Here is a 19,422-nt window from a genome sequence, read left to right as displayed (position 1 = left end):
GGGTGGAAGGCTTTCTGCACGAGGGTGCCCCAGACAGTGATGAATCATCTCCCCTCCAGCACCCCTGGGGGAACGCTAAGTAGGCCAAATGAAATGATCCGAGCTGGCTGTGGGCCAGGACGGCAGGGCTAATCCTTGCCTTTGTGGGAGCGCCTGGGGCTGGAGGGTCTGCCACTAGTCACAGCCGCCTGCTGCGATGCCAGCCCCGTGGCCCTGCCACCACCCCAGGACCCTGTAGGCCTCCTGCCTGCTCCTTCAAGTCCCTGTACTTTCGAACAGGCATACAGCCCTGCACCGAGGAGGACAGAGAACATAGCATAGCATGCTGCAGAGCTCCAGCTCATCCAGGAGTCACTTTTTATTATTTATTTATTTATTTATTTTTTGAGATGGAGTCTCGCTCTGTCGCCCAGGCTGGAGTGCAGTGGCAAGATCTCCGCTCACTGCAAGCTCCGCCTCCCGGGTTCGCGCCATTCTCCTGCATCAGTCTCCCGAGTAGCAGCTGGGACTACAGGCACCCACCAACACGCCTGGCTAAGTTTTTGTATTTTTTAGTAGAGACGGGGTTTCACCGTGTTAGCCAGGATGGTCTCGATCTCCTGACCTCGTGATCTGCCCGTCTCGACTTCCTTTTTTTTTTTTTTTTTTTTTTTTTTTACGGAGTCTCGTTCTGTAGCCTAGGCTGGAGTGCAGTGGCATGATCTCGGCTCACTGCAGCCTCCGCCTCCTGGGTCCTGGTTCAAGCAATTCTCCTGCCTCACTCTCCGGAGTAGCTGGGATTACAGGCATGTGCCACCATGCCTGGCTAATTGTTGTATTTTTAGTAGAGATGGTGTTTCACCACGTAGGCCAGGCTGGTCTTGAACTCCGGACCTTGTGATCTGCCTGCCTTAGCCTCCCAAAGTGCTGGGATTACAGGCACGGGCCACTGCGCCCGGCCCAGGAGTCACTTTTAAAGCACCTACCGAATGCCCACACCTGCGGGAGGGAGAGGAGACTGGACCCTCTGCAGCTGCTATGCATGGCGCTTAGACTTTGTGTGGCACAGCAGGGCACCAGGTATGGAGAGCGGTTATCACTGAAGGCTTGCTCAGTGCCAAGTGCTGGGCCAAGTGCTAGACAATTGCCTTTTATTTATTTAATTTTATTTTTTTGAGACAGAGTCTTACTCTGTCTCCCAGGCTGGAGTGCAGTGGCATGATCACAGCTTACTGCAGGCTCGACCTCCCCGGGTTCAGGTGATCCTCCTACCTCAGACTCCTAAGTAGCTGGGACCACAGGCAGCTGCCACTGTGCCTTTCTAATTTTTGTGTTTTTGTAGATAGGGTTTCACCATGTTGCCCAAGCCAATCTCAAACTCTTGGGCTCCAGCCATTCACCCACCTCGGCCTCCCAAATTGCTGGGGTTGTAGGCATGAACCACCACACCCAGCCTGATAATTGCCTGTTAAATTCTTGCAATGGTGCAATGAAGTGGATGTGCTTATTATCTCTTTTGTAAAAGAAGGGGCAAGGCTCAGAGAAGTCAAGTAACGCTCAAGGTTGCAGAGCTGGCTAATGCAGAACCTGCCTTGTGCTGGCCTGCCTATTGGCGCAGTGAAGGGGTGCTATGACCTGTCCCCCAGTCCTCATAGGCTTTGGCACTCTTTGTGGGTCTGGAATCGTCTGGGAGTTTCTCTTCTCCCCTGGCTCCCCTATGCCGTTTGTCAACCAGTGCACCCACATTCACTCCATTCCCTTCTGGGGCCAGGCAGGGGGAGTGAGGGACCCTCCTGCACAACAGCTCACAGTGATACAGGCACAATGGTCCCTGCTCAGCCAGAACCAGGTGATCTGAGCAACCCCGTGCCATCCAAAACCACCAGGAAAGAACACCCATTAGTGGGCAGCTCCACTCCCTTGTTTCTGCCAGGGAGGCCATTGGGCACAACTCAGCCCTGACTTTGAGAAAGTGTGAACGTAAAAAACAGATAGTCTCTAGGGAAGAGAGGGTCGTTCTTTTCACAAAAGTTTTATCTGCAGAATGTGAGTGACAGGGTGGGCCTGAGAGCACCAGGAGCTACAGCTGGTACCTTGCTGGGTTGGGCAGGCAAGAGAGGTTGAATCAGGGCATTCTTCATCTGTTCATTCTCTCATTCGTTCATTTATTCATTGAACAATATTGACTGAGCAACTCATATCTCTCAGGCACTTTCTATTAGGTTGGTGCAAAAGTAATTGTGGGTAATTGCAAAAGTAATTGCACCCACCTAATAGATTTGGAAGGCAGGATACATCAGTAAGTAAAGCAACCCAGTCCGCATTCTCCAGGAAGTATCCCGTGTGTGTGTGTGTGTGTGTGTGTGTGTGTATTTGTGTACCTGCGTGTGTGCACACGTCCTGCATTTGCAAGGCTGTGTGTGCCTGGGCATGCAAGAGCATGAATTTTCTGGAACAGAAAGGAGACCCCGGGCAGGAACAAGAGCAGGGCTGGGCCTCCGTTTCAGCCCTGGCCCGCAGACCCTGCCAGCAGCTTCTGCTGAGAGGGGAGCTTTGAAAAATCCTCTGTTCTCCAGAAAGCCCTCCTTGGCACAGCGACCTCCCTTCTGCCTGCTCTTCCTATCTTAGGGGCTGCGTCTGCTTCCCAGGCTCAGGCTGGGTCACGGTCAGGACTCGCTGCTGGGCCAAGGTCAGCAGAAACACTCACCCAGGGCTTTAGGTGAGGCCAGGCTGGCGCCACGGGGAGGCTCACTTTTATTGCTCACCCAGCCACTTGCTGAAAAATTAATTTGCACGTGAATCACATTTATTGAGACCTTCTGGATCAGATAACAGATGCAGACCGGCCTGTTCCGCAAGGCCATCCAGAGAAGAAATCCTAAAAAATTCAGTGGACAAAGGGATGCCTGCTGGCCGAGGCTCGCTCCTAGATCGAGCCCCTCCCTCGAGGTGTGCTTGTGTGTATTTGGAAGGCTCCCCTGGCATCAGAGACTCCAGGCTCCATCCTGCAAGGGCTCCTGGAGCGGAGGCTGGGCTGTGCAGCCGGGCACTCCCGACCGGCTCTCTGGATTGGTTCTCCTGTAGCCCCTCGGAAGCAACCAGGAGCCGGCCCTCCCCTCCCTGGCCATCTGCTTGAAGCATCTGGTGATCAGGTGCAAGCCCCACACCGGAGCATTCAAGCTGAAATGTGCAGTCACCTTGCCACCCACACTCGCTTTTGTTACGCGGCCAGGCTGCCCCTCTTTGTGTCGGGTAGAACAGTTTGGGGATGGAAATCCGACTGCTGGCACTGGGAATTCACCATGGCCGAGCCGAGATCCTGCAGGCCGAGAGGCTGGCCCGGCCTCCAGACCCGGCTGTCCCCTCTCACCAGGGTCCATAGACATGTCTCCAGCAAACGGGTGGGCTTTCCAGAGCAGGGAGAAGATTGCTCTCGAATGTCCTCTTTACCCCACTGGGTCCAGCAGGTCTCAGATATTTGGATCCTGCCATAAAGGAGAAATGCTCATTAGTTTTGTGCCTCCACCATTATCTAGTAAGAAAAGGGTAGGTTGCTCCCAGTGCTACTGCTGGCCTGGACTGCTGGCCTGGAGTGATCGATAGCTCTTCAAAGGGTGATTCCCTGGGCTACCAGTGAGCGGGGATTGGGAGAAGGCTCAAGACCTGCTCCTGAGGCCGATTGCCTCTGCGCTAACCCAAGCATCTTGGAGGGCAACGTGGGTGTCTGTATTGTTGAAAACATTCTGTTCTTCAGCTTTAATAAGCACCCATCAGAGAGCACTCAAAGATTAATATGGGGGAGTTTTCATCACCAGAGAGTCCATTTCATTTTCTGAGCCACTGACGACTCAGCTGAGAGCTGCGGACTCACGACACCAAGAGGTGCTTTGGCTTGATTTTCAGTCTTGTAAAACACGGCCCCTCGTGCTACCTCCCCAAACCACTACAGGCCTGTCCTCACGGCTGCCGGAGCCCATAGGCATTGCATTTAGCATTCTTCTCCTGCCAGGGGTTCAAGGTAAATATCTTCTCACAGAGGACAGAATGGGCCCCCATTTGAAACTATTAACTGTGCGTAATAGTTCACTGGAAGCAGTCTTTTGGTTTGGGTTTTAGTAGCTCTGTGTGAACTTAAAGATGAAAGTGATGTCCTACTATGTGCTGGGGATGCATTTTCTGTTCTTCTTTCTACAATAGCCACGGGCATTACTCTGGAATGTTGTTACATGAAGAAACACCAAGAAACGTGTCTGTAAAAGTCCAGCCGGGTGAGGTGGCTCACACTTGCAATCCCAACACCTTGGGAGGCCGAGTTGGGCAGATCGCCTGAGGTTCGGAGTTCGAGATCAGTCTGTCCAACATGGTGAAACCCCACCTCTACTAAAAATACAAAAATTAGCCAGGTGTAGTGATGGATGCCTGTAATCCCAGCTACTCAGGAGGCTGAGGCAGGAGAATCGCTTGAACCTGGGAGGCAGAGGTTGCAGTGAGGTAAGATCACGACATTGCACTCCAGCCTGGGCGACAGAGTGAGAATCCATCTCAAAACAAACAAACAAACAAACAACAAAGAAATAAACAGACAAACCAGAAGTCCTGACTAGGCCCCGATCTCTGTCCTCACCTCTCCCAGTGTTAATTGTGACAAGCAGTTTGATGTTGCTTAAGTCACTGCTGGCTGAAATTAGTGAGAGATTTTATTCTTGAGAGACACAGAAAGAACAGAAAGAAGTCAAAATCCCTGACCGACTCCATTAGTTCATCTCAATCCCAAGGTATCTTCTTTAGATGATCTGGAAGATTGAATTCATGGGTATGGGCAGTTAAATGGTGGAGAGAGGAGGAAGAGGGCTGTGGATAACAGATTTCTAGATGATCTGTGACATGCCTGCTTGTGAGAGTTCTACCAGCCAAGCCCTTTTCAATAAGATGATCAAAGAGGAAGATACTTATCTTTTAAATTTTTGGAAACTCTCAGCATTCCATAATTGATCCACTTCCTTAGTGGAAAAATACAACAACCAAAAGTCTTCAGCCTTAGATACTGGAATGAAAGCTGAGGTTGTTCACAGATATAGAAGAAGCTGATTGTGGTATCAGACAGAATCTAGCTATCAAATGCTTCCATAGGAATAGATAACTCAGGATGTCGATATTCAATTGTATTTATTCTTATTTTTATTATGTGTTGACCAATTCTAGTTTTATATAATTATGGGGTACAAAGAGGAGTTATGGTTTTAAATACAACATGGGAAGATTGAATTAAGCTGATTAACATATCCCGTCACCTCAAATATTTAACTTTTTTTATAAGAACATTACAAATTTACTCTCCGGTGATATTGAAATGTAACAAACTCAACTATTAGCTATATTCACCATGTAATGCAAATGATCTAAACAAAAATTCAAAAATTCCTCCTATTGAACTGAGGCTTCAAATTCTGGTAACCACCATTCTGCTCTCTGCTTCTATGAGATCAATTGCTTCAGGGTCCATGTTTAAGTGAGAACACCCAGGGTTTGTCTTTCTGGGTTTGGCATATTTCACTTCATATAATGTTCCACAATTCCATCCAGATTGTCACAAATTATATTATATTTTATTTTTATTTGATTTTTAAATTTAAAAAATTTTTTTTTGTAGAGATGGGGTCTCACTATGTTGCCTAAGCTGGTCTTGAACTCCTAAGCTCATTTAAATCTCCTGCTTCAGCCTTCCAAAGTGCAGGGATTACAGGCATGAGCCATTACACCTGGCCAATATTAGATTTCAAACACCTCCTAAGGATCTTTAATTTTAAAGATGCATCTTTTTCTTTTCTTCTTTTAATCAGCACATGAGTGTAACACGTGGTGCTATTTCCCTCATGAAACATTGCCTGTACTAAGCACGTGCCTGAAGTGACACTATCCCTGCCCCCACCCGCGTCATACCCCCTTCCCAGGAGCTCAGGCTGCGGGAAGGTCATTTCCATTGCATCCCTGTGCTACCTGGGCAGACCATCCCTACTGGTGTTAAAGACCCAAATGTCTTTCTCTCCCGCCTCTTGGTGGAGCATGAAGACAAGGTCCCATTGGCTTAAGGCGCGGTGCTGGCTTTCTCTGATGGTTGTGCCGTAAGTTAGCAGGATAAGTTTGACAGTAATTTAATTTTCATTGACAAATGCTGTCATAATATTGAGAACAAAGTGATATATTGTATCAACAGTAGTGGTCGACGCTCAGCCAGTCATATGGACTGGGCGAGCACCATATGGTTCTTCTAAGCTCGACTTGGAAAGCTCTGGCTAAGAACTTGACAAGCTTAAGATACCAGTCAGGAAAAATGATTACCCTTGAGAAGTTCCTGCCATGCCTCCAGTCTCGGAATTTCTTAGAGAAAAGGAGGGAGTGCTTCCTGGATACCAGCCAGGGTCCACCATACCCCTGGCCGGAGCAGTCCCTCAAGGGCACCTCGGGAGGAATGTGTCCCCCACGCACCGGAGCCAGCCACAGCCAAGCAGATTCTCTGCTGACAGCCGGCATAATCGAAAGTCCTGAGATGATAAAACACCATTGATTTCCTGTTGGTTTGTGTTTGTTCCTGGCTGTGGTCCTCTCCACTTAATGCCGGTGAATGTTGCATCCACGCGTGTGAATGAGGCCAGGAATGAAGTCTGGCCCACGTTACAAACTCACACAATCCAACCAGAAAGGGGATGGGATTTTCATTTTGGGAGTGCAGCTCGTTATGGCTGCATCTCCAGACCCCCTTCTGGGCCAATCAGAGCCAGAGCCGTGAGTAGATTACGTGTCAGTCTTTGTGTGCCTGGGTACGTGTGTGTCTGACTAAACTCTTAGCCAAAATCTCAGCTAGACGATTTGACCAAAAGTGTCACCACTGTCAAAAGCAGTCTCTATTTGTTCTGCTTTCCTAACGCTGAGCTTATTTTAATTCTGGTTACTGTACACAGAAAAAAACAACCGATGAGCAAAGTTACAAACAGGCTGGGAGAGAAGAAAGCTGTGTGTGTGTGTGTGTGTGTGTGTCTGTGTGTGTGTGTGTGTATGCGTGTACCCCACACACGCATGTTTAGGGACACACCATATCCCCATGCACATTCGGCTGCTGTCCTTGTCTGGCTTGCCAAACGTTCAGGGGCCTTCCATTCTCTGAAGGATTCCCATCCCAAACAACACTAAGTAAAGAAACAGGCATATGGCGTGGATTGGAGATGGTGCAGTGTTGGCACAGTCCTCCTGCTGTGGTGAACAGGTATCTGGAAAAGATGAGAGTCCCGTTCTGCTCTTTTTGGAGTTCGTCATTTATTTGGATTTTGTGGTTGTTGCTTTGTGTTTATTATTATCTTAACAAAGAGAGGGAGAGTGTGCAATTCGCAGAACTGGGCACTGGTACAACTGCTCTCCAAGATGGCTCCCTGCCTGAGCCAGGGCTGTCCTTCTTGCAAGGCACTGTCTTGTCCCACCCTGCATGGATCCTCAGCTCCCAGGCTCTCTGGCCAGGAGCAAGGGCTGCCTGCAAGGTGCAGGGGGAGCATCTAAGTACAGATGGTTCTCTGGAGGCCCTGAGAGCTCCTGGGTGTGGCTGGGGGTGTCCTTGGTCTTGAAAGACAGTGTTGACTTGAAAAAGCAGGGCAGATTGGAGGAGCAGCTGCCCTCCTTGTGGATGGCATCCGTTGGTGGCTGTGTAAAGAGGAGTTCCGGACTGCCTCCCATTACCATTTCATTACGCGACAGCAGACCCATACACAGATCCATACGCTGCCTCTTGGATGGGGTTTCCAAACACAGCAGGACACTGCGGAGAGTGCTTACCTCCTCTCCTGCCTGCTGGAAACCCAGCTCCCTGCCATGTGGCGCTTTCTGAGCTGCGGCTGCAGGCTCTCCCCAGGTACTCCAGCTGATGGGTGCCCCCAGAGGATGAGTGACCGCTGGAGAGCTGTGCAAGGTGCCAGTGGCTGCAACATTTTCCAGAAGGGTCTCTGGAGAGAATGTGTCAGGAAAACACCCAGCCAAAGGATGTTTTCTCACCCAGGTACCTCTGGGCTTTGGAATCTTGCTTGGTGGGGCCCGGGGATGGGGTGTCACCCCTTCACAATGGTGGTCAGCCATGAGACACGGTGACCACCTAAGAGGAGCTGGCTTTTCTTATCTAGGCCGGACTCACCAGCATTTGACTGATGAGGGAAATGAGATAACCGGGTCCTCCACAGACAGGGAAGGTGAGAGGGTCATTGGCTCTATGTGCTGATTCCAGGATGGGTGATCATCTCCCCCGCGGCAGTGTGGTGGAAGGGATTGGGGAGCGGATGCGTGTCCTGGCTCCACCGTGTCTGAGCAAAGATTCCCAACCTCGTGAGGCCCTTGTCTCTTCATGGATAAAAGGAAAGTATTGCTTGTGAAAAAATGACGATTCCCCATGTTCTTCAAGTAAGAGGCTCCCTCCTTCCTTCCTGGGGATTTATCATCTTTATGTTTAAAGAGAAAAGTCCACAGGGTGGAAGCACAAAAAGTTATTCTTTCTGTTTAAACCCATTTTGTGATGTTGAATTTCCCCCACCCATTTCGGGTGAGATCTAGGCGAGGTCCCACAACATTTTTGGTCATTTTGGAATAACGCAGGGTCTTTGTGTGCCTTTGAGTCATAGAAGAGCCTCATTTTGGTCATGGAAGCACATGTTTCAATGTCATACTCCTAACTCCAAGCTTCTTGTAGAGTGGGATCATCTTCTGGAGCTGGCTGCAGCCTGCTGCGGGCCTGGGGACGGGGACAGGCCGTGTCTTCTCTGGTCCCTGGCCTTGTGTTTTCCTTTCTCCTATGCGTTCTGACCACCCTGGTTTTGAACAGGGTCTGCAGAAGAAGTCGGGGCTGGAAACACGGCCATGACAGTTGTTTTTCTCCTGGGCTGGATCCTTTCTGGAGTTCTTTGGGCTCTCCCACATTTCTAGGATTCTGTCACCTACAGTTTGGGCACGTAGCCTCTGGCTGGCTGCTGGCTGCTAGCCCTTCAGCAGGGAACATCCAGTGTCTTCCTGGTGAGTTGTTTCATCCTTTTAGGCAGCCTCTTGGACAAAGTCCTTGACAGCATTTTTATGCAGAGGGTCCTTCCATAGTGACCCACATCTGGACCTTGGGAAGTATTCTTCACATCTTCCAACAAACTAAAACTGGAACCTTTCCCCATACAGGCCTCCTTTCAACCCCCCCTAAGAATAGCCTCTAACTTTTCCACTTTTGCATAGCTGGGCTTCATGACCCACTGACACCAAGGGATATGGAACAGGTTCTCTTTAAGAGTCCATCAACTGGGATTGAAGTGAAGGAAGCAACCTCTGTCCATCCCCCATGGAAAGAGGGCTGGTAATAACATTACACCCACCAACGCTTTCCAAAGAACTCCTCTATTTTGCAACTCTCTGACTTTTCAAATTCAATCCTTCTATAGCCTCAAATTGGGTCTTGGCATGAGGTTGAGGACACTTCTTGTCCAGTCCTTCTCAATTTGGATAAAGCAAGCATTCGTCCTTTACATTTTGTGGTCAGACTTTTGGAGTTTCCATCTAAAGAGTAACAAAAGCACAAATTTTAACATCCTTCTACCCTTGATGATCATGCAGCTCTTCTTCCAATCCAAACTCAAATCTTTTTCTAGAGCATCATTCCTTTTTTCTCTTTTGAGATACTTAGTGAGAGCAGAGTTTATTAGTTTTGCACTTACAGTAGCCCTTCTGGTACATAAAAATTGATTGAGCTAGTTGCTTCTCACCTTGCTTTTCTGAGAAAGACTGTGTCTTTTTTTTTTATAGCAAGAGATAGACAAAGGCAGCAAGGTATTTTGAGGGTTTTTTGCAAGGCTGGTGTTATGTAGACAAATAGATTGCCTCTGTACTTTGTCTTTTGCTCTGCTGTTGGGTGTTTGGGACATCACAGCGCAACCTAAACATCCTTGTGGCTTACTCATGGACCACCCAGAAGTAGTCCTTGCAAGCCCTGAAAAGTCTTTCCTGAATGTTCCAGTCTGCCTCAGACAACCTGGTATCAGCTCCAGGTCTGTTGTGTTGACACTGCTTCTGGTCTCTGGGAAACACTAAGGTCAAACTTGATGAAAGGCCAGAAAGCCCGGCCAGGATGGCTGGTCTTTCTCAACCCAGACCTCTGTTCCATTTTAGCATGTCTCTTCTATCAGTCATGAGGACTTTTAGGGTCTTAACATCTCACACTGCTGTATTAGTCTGTTCTAGATTTGCTATTACCTGAGACTGGGTAATTTATAATGAAAAGAGGTTAAACTGGCTCACAGTTCTGCAGGCAGTACAGGAAGCTAGATGCTGTATCTGCTCAGCTTCTAGGGAGGCCTCAGGAAACTCACAGTCATGGTGGAGGGTGGAGTGGGAGCCTGCGCTTCACATGGCCGAGCAGGAGGAAGCGTGAGGGGGGGAGGTGCTATACACTTTTAAACAACCAGATCTCAGGAGAACTTCCTCACTATCACAAAAACATTACCAAGGTGGGTAGTGTTAAAACCATTCATGAGAAATCTTCCCCGATGAGCCAGTCACTTCCCACCAGGCCCCACCTCCAACATTTTACAAGTCTCTACATCAGATTTGAGTGGGGACAGAGACCCAAACCATATCAACTGTTTAGTCTTCTGACTCACTGGGGAGAATTTGTCTGGGCTTCTGAGGGGATTGTAAGGCAGTCATGGGCCAGATTAGCACAAGAGCAAAACTTTATATATCTTTGCAGTCAAGAACAGGACACATTGGCGTTTTAAGCAAATGGAATCTTCTCCAGCTAACTCTTTCTTGAAGTGTTCCCAAACTAGCTCTTAATTTCAGATGTTGTACTCTTAGTCTCACAATTTCCAGTTGATTTCCTTTGGTGATTCCCATTTTCTGCCTAAACTCCTTATCTTGTCATCTATTTTCTTAAATATATCAGGTATAGTTCTTCTAAAGTCTGTAACTCTAGAACTCAATATTTGGATCTTCTGTAGGCCTGATTACATTAGCTGTTGCCTGATTTTCCGTCTTTGTTTTTACTCATTTGCTCTTATTTCCTGGTGTACCTGGTAATTTTTATCAAATGTCAGACATGGCATATACAAATTTTAGAGATGCATTTTGGCTCTATATAAGAACCGCCAAACAGGAATGTAATGTGAACCACCCACGCCATTTAAATTTTGTAGTAGCAATATTAAATAAGCATGAATACATAGTTAACTATTTTTAAGAATGTATTTTGTTGTATTTAACCTGGTATATGCAAAGTGTTATCATTTGAACAGGTAGCCAATATAAAGAGTATTAATGGGACATTTTACATGTCTTTTTTGTATGAAGTCTTGGAAATCCAGTGAGTGTTTTACCCTCATAGCAATTCTCAATTCTGACAAAGCCCCATCCCAAGTGCCCAGTAGCCACATGTGGCCATCAGTTACCCTGTTGGACAGCACAGCTCTGGATGGTGTTATCTTCCTCTAGGGAGGATTTACTTTTGTTTTCAGTAGGCCATTAGGCTTGGAGAAGATCACCTTAAATCAATCAGAAATTGAGCAGATTTTAAGGGTTTATTTCTTACCTGTTCTTACTCCTAACTGTGCCCCTTTAGGGGTAACAAATAAATGTGCGGGGTGCTTATCAGGAAACTTTTGCCTTACCAAGCCCTAGATTCTGGTGTTTATCTTCTTGGTCCCTTGGACTATGGATGTCTCTGATTTGCTTCTCAGCATCTCGGTGGCTGCCATTTGTAGTTCACAACTATCTCAAGGGGAGAAGCAAAGTCAAAAGCAAGCCCAGCATTCTGTGCTCCTTCCTTTTTAGAATCTTGACCTGTCAAGTCCTGGCTCCTTTGATAACTCTATTACACCTTGAAATTATTTATATACACACGTACTGGCCAGGTGCTGCGGCTCACGCCTGTAATTCTAGCACTTTGGGAGGCCGAGGTGGGCAGATCACCTGACGTCAGGAGTTTGAGACCAGCCTGGCTAATATGGTGAAAACCCCATCCCTACCAAAAAATACAAAAATTAGCCGGGCGTGGTGGTGCATGCCTGTAGTCCCAGGTACTTGGGAGGCTGAGGTGAAAGGATTACTTGAATCCAGGAGGCAGAGGTTGCAGTGAGCCAAGATCACGCCACTGCATTCCAGCCTGGGCAACAGAGTGAGACACTGTCTCAAGAAAAATAAATTGTTTATATACACACATATACACACCACTATTTTTTTCATGCAGCTTTTCTAGTTGTGCTCAATGAGACAGTTGATTTGTTACAAGCTCTTTTACTATAGCCAAAAGTAGAAGTAAAATAACATCTTAAATAACTAAAACCAGATTTTCCTCCCCTGTTTGGCAATCAGCACTGTTTCAGCCTTTGAGAGAAAACTTCTTTCTTTACTTCTGACTCAGCACACCAAAATCTCTGGGGAAGATTTTGTCCCCAGTTCTAAGGACTGGCAAATTGAGGTATTGTAAGATTGTGCCTTGGAAGAGTCAGGCCCAAGATCCTCTGGGCTTCTCACTGCACCGTCCTATCAGCCTGCATGGCAGGGAGGTTTGCTGACCTGGTGTTTGTACTGGTAGCTCCTGAATATCCTTCTGTGCAGGCACAGGCACTCCATATAGGAACATGAAGAAATGGTAGCAGTGGCCGTCATTCCAGGCAAGCTTACAGTTTCACAGAGATCAGAGGCACGTTGAAAGGACACTCATTTCTTATGCAGCATTTACTAAGATGTTGTCTTATACCAGACCCTGGGCTACAGCCTTGTGTCAGCAGCAGAATGCCGTCATTCACAGCCCTGCTGTTGGGGAGCATGTCTCCTGGGGCACATCCTGGTTTCGTATGAGGGCCCTATCTGGGACATAGAGGCAGAATGTTGTGGACACATGACAACCCTACGCAGCTGTACACATTCCCACTTGCGCAAGCCTCTAGTTCAGCTTCGGTATCGCGTAGTTATCTCTGGATCAGCAGGAAGACCTTATGATGTTTCAAGTGTAAAATATTTAAATAAAACATTTTACCATGTTAGTGAGATAAAATCTTTAGCGTTAATAGAAATTTTGCTTTTTCACAAAAAATGGAAGTTAATTGAAGCTTACTTTTAATTCACTACATTTAACCCAGTCTGTTTTGTTTTTCAACAAAGAAATCAACCTGTGTTTTCTTGAAAGAAAAGCAAATTCTACTTTTTTTTCCTGTTCTGATTATTTAAAAAATAGGAGAAAAAACTCCCAAACATTGCTGACTGCATGAAGAGTGCCAGTTTTAGTTTCTCTCCTTTCAGCTTTCTTCCTATGCCTAGCTTTTATGGAATTGTAATCTTACTGTCATATGATTTCTGCATGTCATATACATATAATATATATGTGCAGTATGAAATTTTTTCTCATGTTATTAAGACATATATGTATAAATGTATGGCTACACTAAAATATCATTATATAGTTATTTGCCCTATTGTTGAATATGTCGACTGTTTCTTATTTTTTTTTAATATTACAAATATAATACAGGCAATGTCTTTGAACATAAAGGCTGCTCCTCTTATTCCCCCTTCACCCTCGTGTTTTAGAGTATTTCTCTAGGGAAGACCACCAGAAATGGAATTACTGCATCAAAGCAATGGAATATTTATATCCTCTTTCACTTAATTTTAAGCCTCAGATTTACTCCTTAATGGGAAGTTACTTCCCGCCAAATCTCAAATCCAAGACAGGAATTAGGTGGCGTCTCTTGGCCGAGATGTAATGCCTGTCCCAAGATGAGGAGACCTAGAGGATGGCAGTAAAGTGGGGCAAGTCTTCGAAGGTGTTTGAGGGGTTGGTTGTGGATGGAAAAGCGACCCTGATTGCAAAGCCAAGGATAATAGTACAAGCCAAAGGAAAGTCTGTTTAATGAGATTGGCAATGCACTTGCAGGAAAACCTTTTGAGAAAAAAGTACAGCAAAGTTTGCAGGGCCACCTCCCTCTGCAATGGCAATGCTGATGGGGGCTGTTGCTGATATGGCATGGGTGTTGGATTTTGGCAACTGAATCCTATTTTAGATGCATTGTGAGCTGAATCCTATTTTAGATTGACTCATGTAAGGAACCCCGTGGTGACTCTATAAATCAGAAAGTTCGTTTGCATTGCAAATTGCCCTTTCCTAAGTAATCTTCAGCTCCTTAATTTTACAAATTGTATATTGGAAATCTTTTATTTCTGTATATTGGTTGTTGCAAAGTACACTTGGAGGACACTTGGGTCCATTTCAACCATGGAGTTTGGGGGTCTTGTTGCAGGAAAGTTCTTCTAGTCAATCCTTCCCTGGGGGTTGTCAGTCTGTCCTCCATCTCTGGTGGACTGCTGGTGGCATTTGCCTTCCAGGTTAAGCCCCAGTGATAAAGTCACTGCCAGGACCCGCAAATTGAAGGAGAAATGGACCTCAAAAGCTTCAGAGGAGACTGAAATGTGTCAGCTGATTAGAAGGTAGAAGGTCAGAGAGACTAGAGAAAACTCAAGGTGTGAGCTGAGCCTCGGGCTCTCATTATGGAGAGGAGGCTGAAGTTTCAGAAGGAAATTTTGATCATCAGAAGTGCCTGCAGGAGGTCCTCGACTCTAGCAACAGATTAGATCCCACTGAGAAAGGAGAGACTGTTGTGCTGCAGACCGTTGTCCAGATGGGTTTCAGGAGATGATGCAAAGGCTTTGTCTGAGGATGAGATGGATGAGTCAGTCAGTGCTTTCTTTGAGTGGATCAAATATCAGTAGACTTGGATCTCTTTGTCCTGAGCACCTGAGTGAAACAGGCTGTGTTGAGGGTGAGAGCCCGGCTCCCCAAGGGACACAACTGAGGTCTCTGTCTGACAATGGCCTCAGCACTGGGGCTTTCTCTTACCTTTTTATGTCAACACCAAAAGCCATGGAGCTGGGCCTTAAAAACATTATTCAAAAGTCATATCTTAAGTTATGACCTTTCTTTAAGTATTTATAACGACTGATTGGATTTCATAAGTAAAGCCAGATTTGCATAAATTAATAAAATATTTCACTGGGTAGCATTCTTTCCCAAGTTATTGGGGATCCTGTGGTTGAGGGGCCGGTGCTTCTTCTCCTGCTGGGTTCATGAATCTAACCTTTCCACTGGGGCTGTGTCCTCCATCCCAGCCTTGGCTGCTCTAAACCATGCTAAAATGTCACTGAACTTTGCAAGTTACTGAATTTGCTGGGGTGTTACTTAAACCTCCAAACCTAATTGGAGGTGGATGTGGGAGAAACACTCCAAGACCCACACTCGACTTGGGAAGATTTGGAAAGAGTCCCATGATGTCAGGTCCCTGCTGGGGCTTGGTGGAAAATTTATACAAGTATCAGTAATGATTTAACAATCAACTCGTCCTAAACTTTTATACCATTTATATAGTGTTTAATTTACATTGATTTCTTCATTTTACATGTAGTAATTAATTTTGTCTTACTGACAGATGATTCTCAATGACTGATTTCAAGACACATTCCGGACAGGTACTTTTTAACCCTTCATTTTGCTTCAAAAAGCATTATTCTACTCTGGGGTTCTGCCAACTATCGCAAAGCAATTTCTGGAGGGGGGGTCTTGGGGGACCAACCTGTGTGGAAGCAGGGAGGTGGGAGGTGAGTTTTCATGTAGATTGTATGTTTACTTAGGGTAGCTTTGGGTGGAAGATTGGGAGTTGGGTTGGGGGGGGCGCTTAAATCTCCCCCAGTTAACCCCTTGCTCTTCTTAGTGAATATTGCTTTAGGCCATGCTTGAGTGAACTCCAAGATATTGGAAAAATTTTCTTTGCTTTAGAAAGCAAAGTAGAAATTCCCAAATTCAATTTGAATCAAAAATCGGGGGAAATGATAGAATGAACCAAACCGAAAGGCAAACATTTTTTGTTATTGATTTCACATTTCGATCTCTGTTACATGTGTTGTAAATGTCATCTGTCCAAAGGTGAGAGCTTCAGAGACAAGTGTTTGAAATGGCAGTGGAGCCACAGGTACCAAGTGAGCTCTGTGGTTTAGCTTTACTTGTTCAAGAAGTGCTTGTCCACTTCAGTTGTTTCTGGGAGATGTTGGAAGAGGGATCTGCAGTCAAAACAGAGTGGGGTGCATTTTAATCTGCTAAACTTAGCTGTTTCTCTCTCTCTCTATATATATATATACGTATATTTTTTTAAAGAAAATTTCCTTCTTCCTTTCATTCTTAGTTTGTAATCTCTAAGTATGAATTCATAACTATTTGGTTTAAGGTATGTACATCTCCAGAGTTAAAATGGAGAGAAAACTTATAGTGGACATTTCTTTAAAAAAATTTTTTTTGGGGAGAAGCAGTGCCTTGATGCTTTAGTATCACAGGATATGACTATTATAGGACACTCCTGTTATTATTAATGAGGAGGACATGTATCCTTCATTTTGCAACTTTTCATCCTCAATGACCTTTTAAATATGGAAACTGTTGAAGTCACATTTTAATATTAATGAATGATGTAAAAGGTAAATGAAGTTCAAATTATTCTAATACTCGCATGTTAGGATCTGTGTCTATATCCATATCTTCTCCATAGGCTTGTCATAACTTTATAAGTGGCAAAGGGATTTGAGTGCGAAGCCCCACAGATGAAGGCCGTCTGTTAGTGACTGAAGCCTACTTAGCGGATGGCGCCACCCTGCAGCAGGCAGGTTCCCACCTAGACACATATGTTCTGATGCTTTCGGTCATTATTCTGACCTAGACATTTACCAAGAATGAAGAAACATTCGTTTGGCGAAAAACACGCCTGCATTTTGGGAAAGTTCTCCATGCCGTTGCCCAGTCTGGCTTCTTGCTGGGTCAGCTTTGAGTTGGAGCCCCGAGGACAGCAGATCTCAGATCTAGTCACTGTCTTCTCCAGCCTCCTGCTACTGCATCTATAACTCTGTCTCCCAGTGCAAGAGTTGGGCCCCTTTGGGGATTTCTGCCATTACTTTTTCAGAGAAGGTATTCAGCTCTGGTTTAGCTTGTAGCAACAAAGGTCTTTTTGTGTCTCACGATTCCTCTCCCCTCTGCCTCTTCTTTCATCCCCGTAGCATCTATTATTACCGTAATGTGACTAAGGGGGCCTTTCTCCCTGTCATGTGCCTCCCCTACGGTCCTGGTGGAAAATAGTATGTTCTCTTACCCTTTACATCCATCATTTCCACCTAAGCACAGCATAGCAGCCTCTGGGGAAAGAAGCGTGAGCCTGCACACACATGTTCACGACTGTGTATACAGCTGCGTCTAGGAGCATGAATGTGCACAATGTGTGTTTAGGCAAGAGTGCATCTTTGCAAGGCGTGAAGGTGTGCTTGTGAATGTCCCTATGTAATGTGTGAATGTGTGCATGTGCAGGTGTGTGCGTGCTTCTGTGTGAAGCTGTCGGTGCGTATGTGTGGAAGGGTGACTTTGCCGATCAGTGGGCACAGCTGTTGATCATGCACTGTCCAGACCACAGTGCTTTAGTTCCTTCTAGACATTTTCTCCATCTCTATTTGTGTTAATTATTCAAATGGCAATTAGTGGCTCTGCCCCCCTTTGGTCACAGTCTCCTAGTATTTGAGGGATGGTCATATATTCATCAGATTTCAATAAATCCTTTCCAACGTTATTGTCCTTGTTGTATTAACTGGCACCTGCCCTCTGACGTTACACCTGCAGGAGAATTCCACCACGTTTGGGCGCATTTCCGAAGCAAGGCCATTGATGTTCTGTGTTTTAAAAAATTAATTAAAAAAACTCAGATCTCGGGAAATTCCAGCAGTCAGTCTCCTTTTTTTATCCTAATCTCTTCATAGTAATGCTCACAAGTACCCTTGGTCCAGACAATTCTTCATTCATTCTCCACCCCCCACCACACTCACACCCAAACTCCCCACCGCTGGAGATTAGTCCTTTGTGAGTCAGTGCACAAAAGCTTTCTTAAAGTCCCAGTAAATTATACCCCTGGTTTCCCTCTTGAATTCCTTTTTGTTACTTTTTCAAAATATTCTATTAGTTTTGTTACGTATGATCTCCCTTTTGTGAATCCATGCTGAATATCTTTAATTAAATCATAACTTTCCCTATTTTGTCCCTGATTAGTGTTTCCAATATCTTCCCCACTGCTCAAGTCAAGCTTACTGGTGTTTAATTTCTTTGATCTCCCTTAGAGTCGTTATTAAATATAGGTGTTGCATAAGGGCTCTTGGCCACTGGTGCTTCTCCCGCTTCCCTGGGTGTTTTAAAAAGGTATTTGCTAATCGTTCCCCTGTTTCCTTGCCTCCTCTTGCACAAATTCTAAGATGGTTCCCATCTGCTCCCGGAGTTATCAGTCCTCAGACACTCTAATTTCTTTCTCACCTGTTCTGCTACTAGGCTGATTTCCTTCGGAAATATTTTCCTCTCCTTGGGAAATGCTTGTCTGTTGCTGGCATCTGCTTTCGTCTTCCCTTTATGGACATGAAAGCAAATAATTTATTTTTCATTTTCTCTAGAAGTCATCATCCCTTCTTCCAATCAACTATGTTCTATGTATGCCTCCTTGTGTTTTTTTTAAAAAAAGCATTATAAACCCAGTTCCAGCAACTGCTTGCTAAGACCCCAATTTGGAAGTGGTATTTCCTTTCCAAAGGGTTGATAGCATCACCAACTTTTAATCTGGAGCAGGGAGTGCTGACCCTTTGCTAGTGAAACTGTTTTGGATGTCCCCGGCTGTTTTACGGCAAGCAGCATGAAGTCTTGAGGCTTCCCTGACAACCGGTACAAGAGGGACCTGGCCCCCTCTCTGGGTTTTAGGGAGTTGTAAAGTTTACCACGTGTCACTTTGGAAATCTCTCATTTGAAGTCAGCTTCAGCTGGGAAGTGCGCCTTCACTTTTCTTCTGCTCTGTGCTTCCGATTTTCCTCACACCTGAGGGATGCATCGGCTCTCCTATGACTCGCTTCCCTTCAGGCTGTACTGTGGGCTCATCCTCAAATGTAATGTGCTTCCTTTTCTTCCTGTGTTCCCAGGACACAGACTAAAAAGGGCTGCCCTGTGCAGAAGGTGCACACCCACGGGTTTTCAGATGCTCTTAGCTGCAGGTGTCCCTGTCAAGGGGCTGGGCCCACAAGAAGTAACTTTGGAGTCCCCGACCTGCAGCCGCGTGGAAGCCTCCTCAGATGCACTGTTCCTCTCAGTTGACCTCATTTCCTTTTCCAGTACAACCCAGATCTGCTTGCTGAGACATCACTCTCAGGTTGTAAATTCTACACCAAATCAAAAGGCCAAATCCTTCCTGCAAACCCACAGGCACTCGACCTACATCACACCAAGGAGCCTGGCCTCAATGGCTATCTCAGGGCCCCTGGGCAGGGGCGGCAGAGGTGTGAGCCCCCACCCCTCCAGCACCAGCTACTGGTCTTCTGCAGGAGAGC

General features: G+C 46.1%; 1 protein-coding gene across 1 annotated transcript in view; it reads left to right on the top strand.

Annotated features, from left to right (window-relative positions):
- The window catches only part of ZNF536 (zinc finger protein 536), a 338,195-nt gene that overhangs the window by 253,932 nt on the left and 64,841 nt on the right, over positions 1 to 19,422 (top strand). The window contains exon 5 of the mRNA XM_025367308.1: positions 15,465 to 15,504. Coding sequence (XP_025223093.1) covers positions 15,465 to 15,478 — 14 coding nt within the window. The 3' untranslated portion in view covers positions 15,479 to 15,504. The remainder of the gene's footprint in view (positions 1 to 15,464; positions 15,505 to 19,422) is intronic.

This window comes from Theropithecus gelada, chromosome 19 (assembly GCF_003255815.1).
Source record: "Theropithecus gelada isolate Dixy chromosome 19, Tgel_1.0, whole genome shotgun sequence".
NCBI lineage: Eukaryota > Metazoa > Chordata > Mammalia > Primates > Cercopithecidae > Theropithecus > Theropithecus gelada.
The sequence above is the reverse complement of the archived record's forward strand: the minus strand, read 5'-3'. Positions and strand labels throughout refer to the sequence as shown.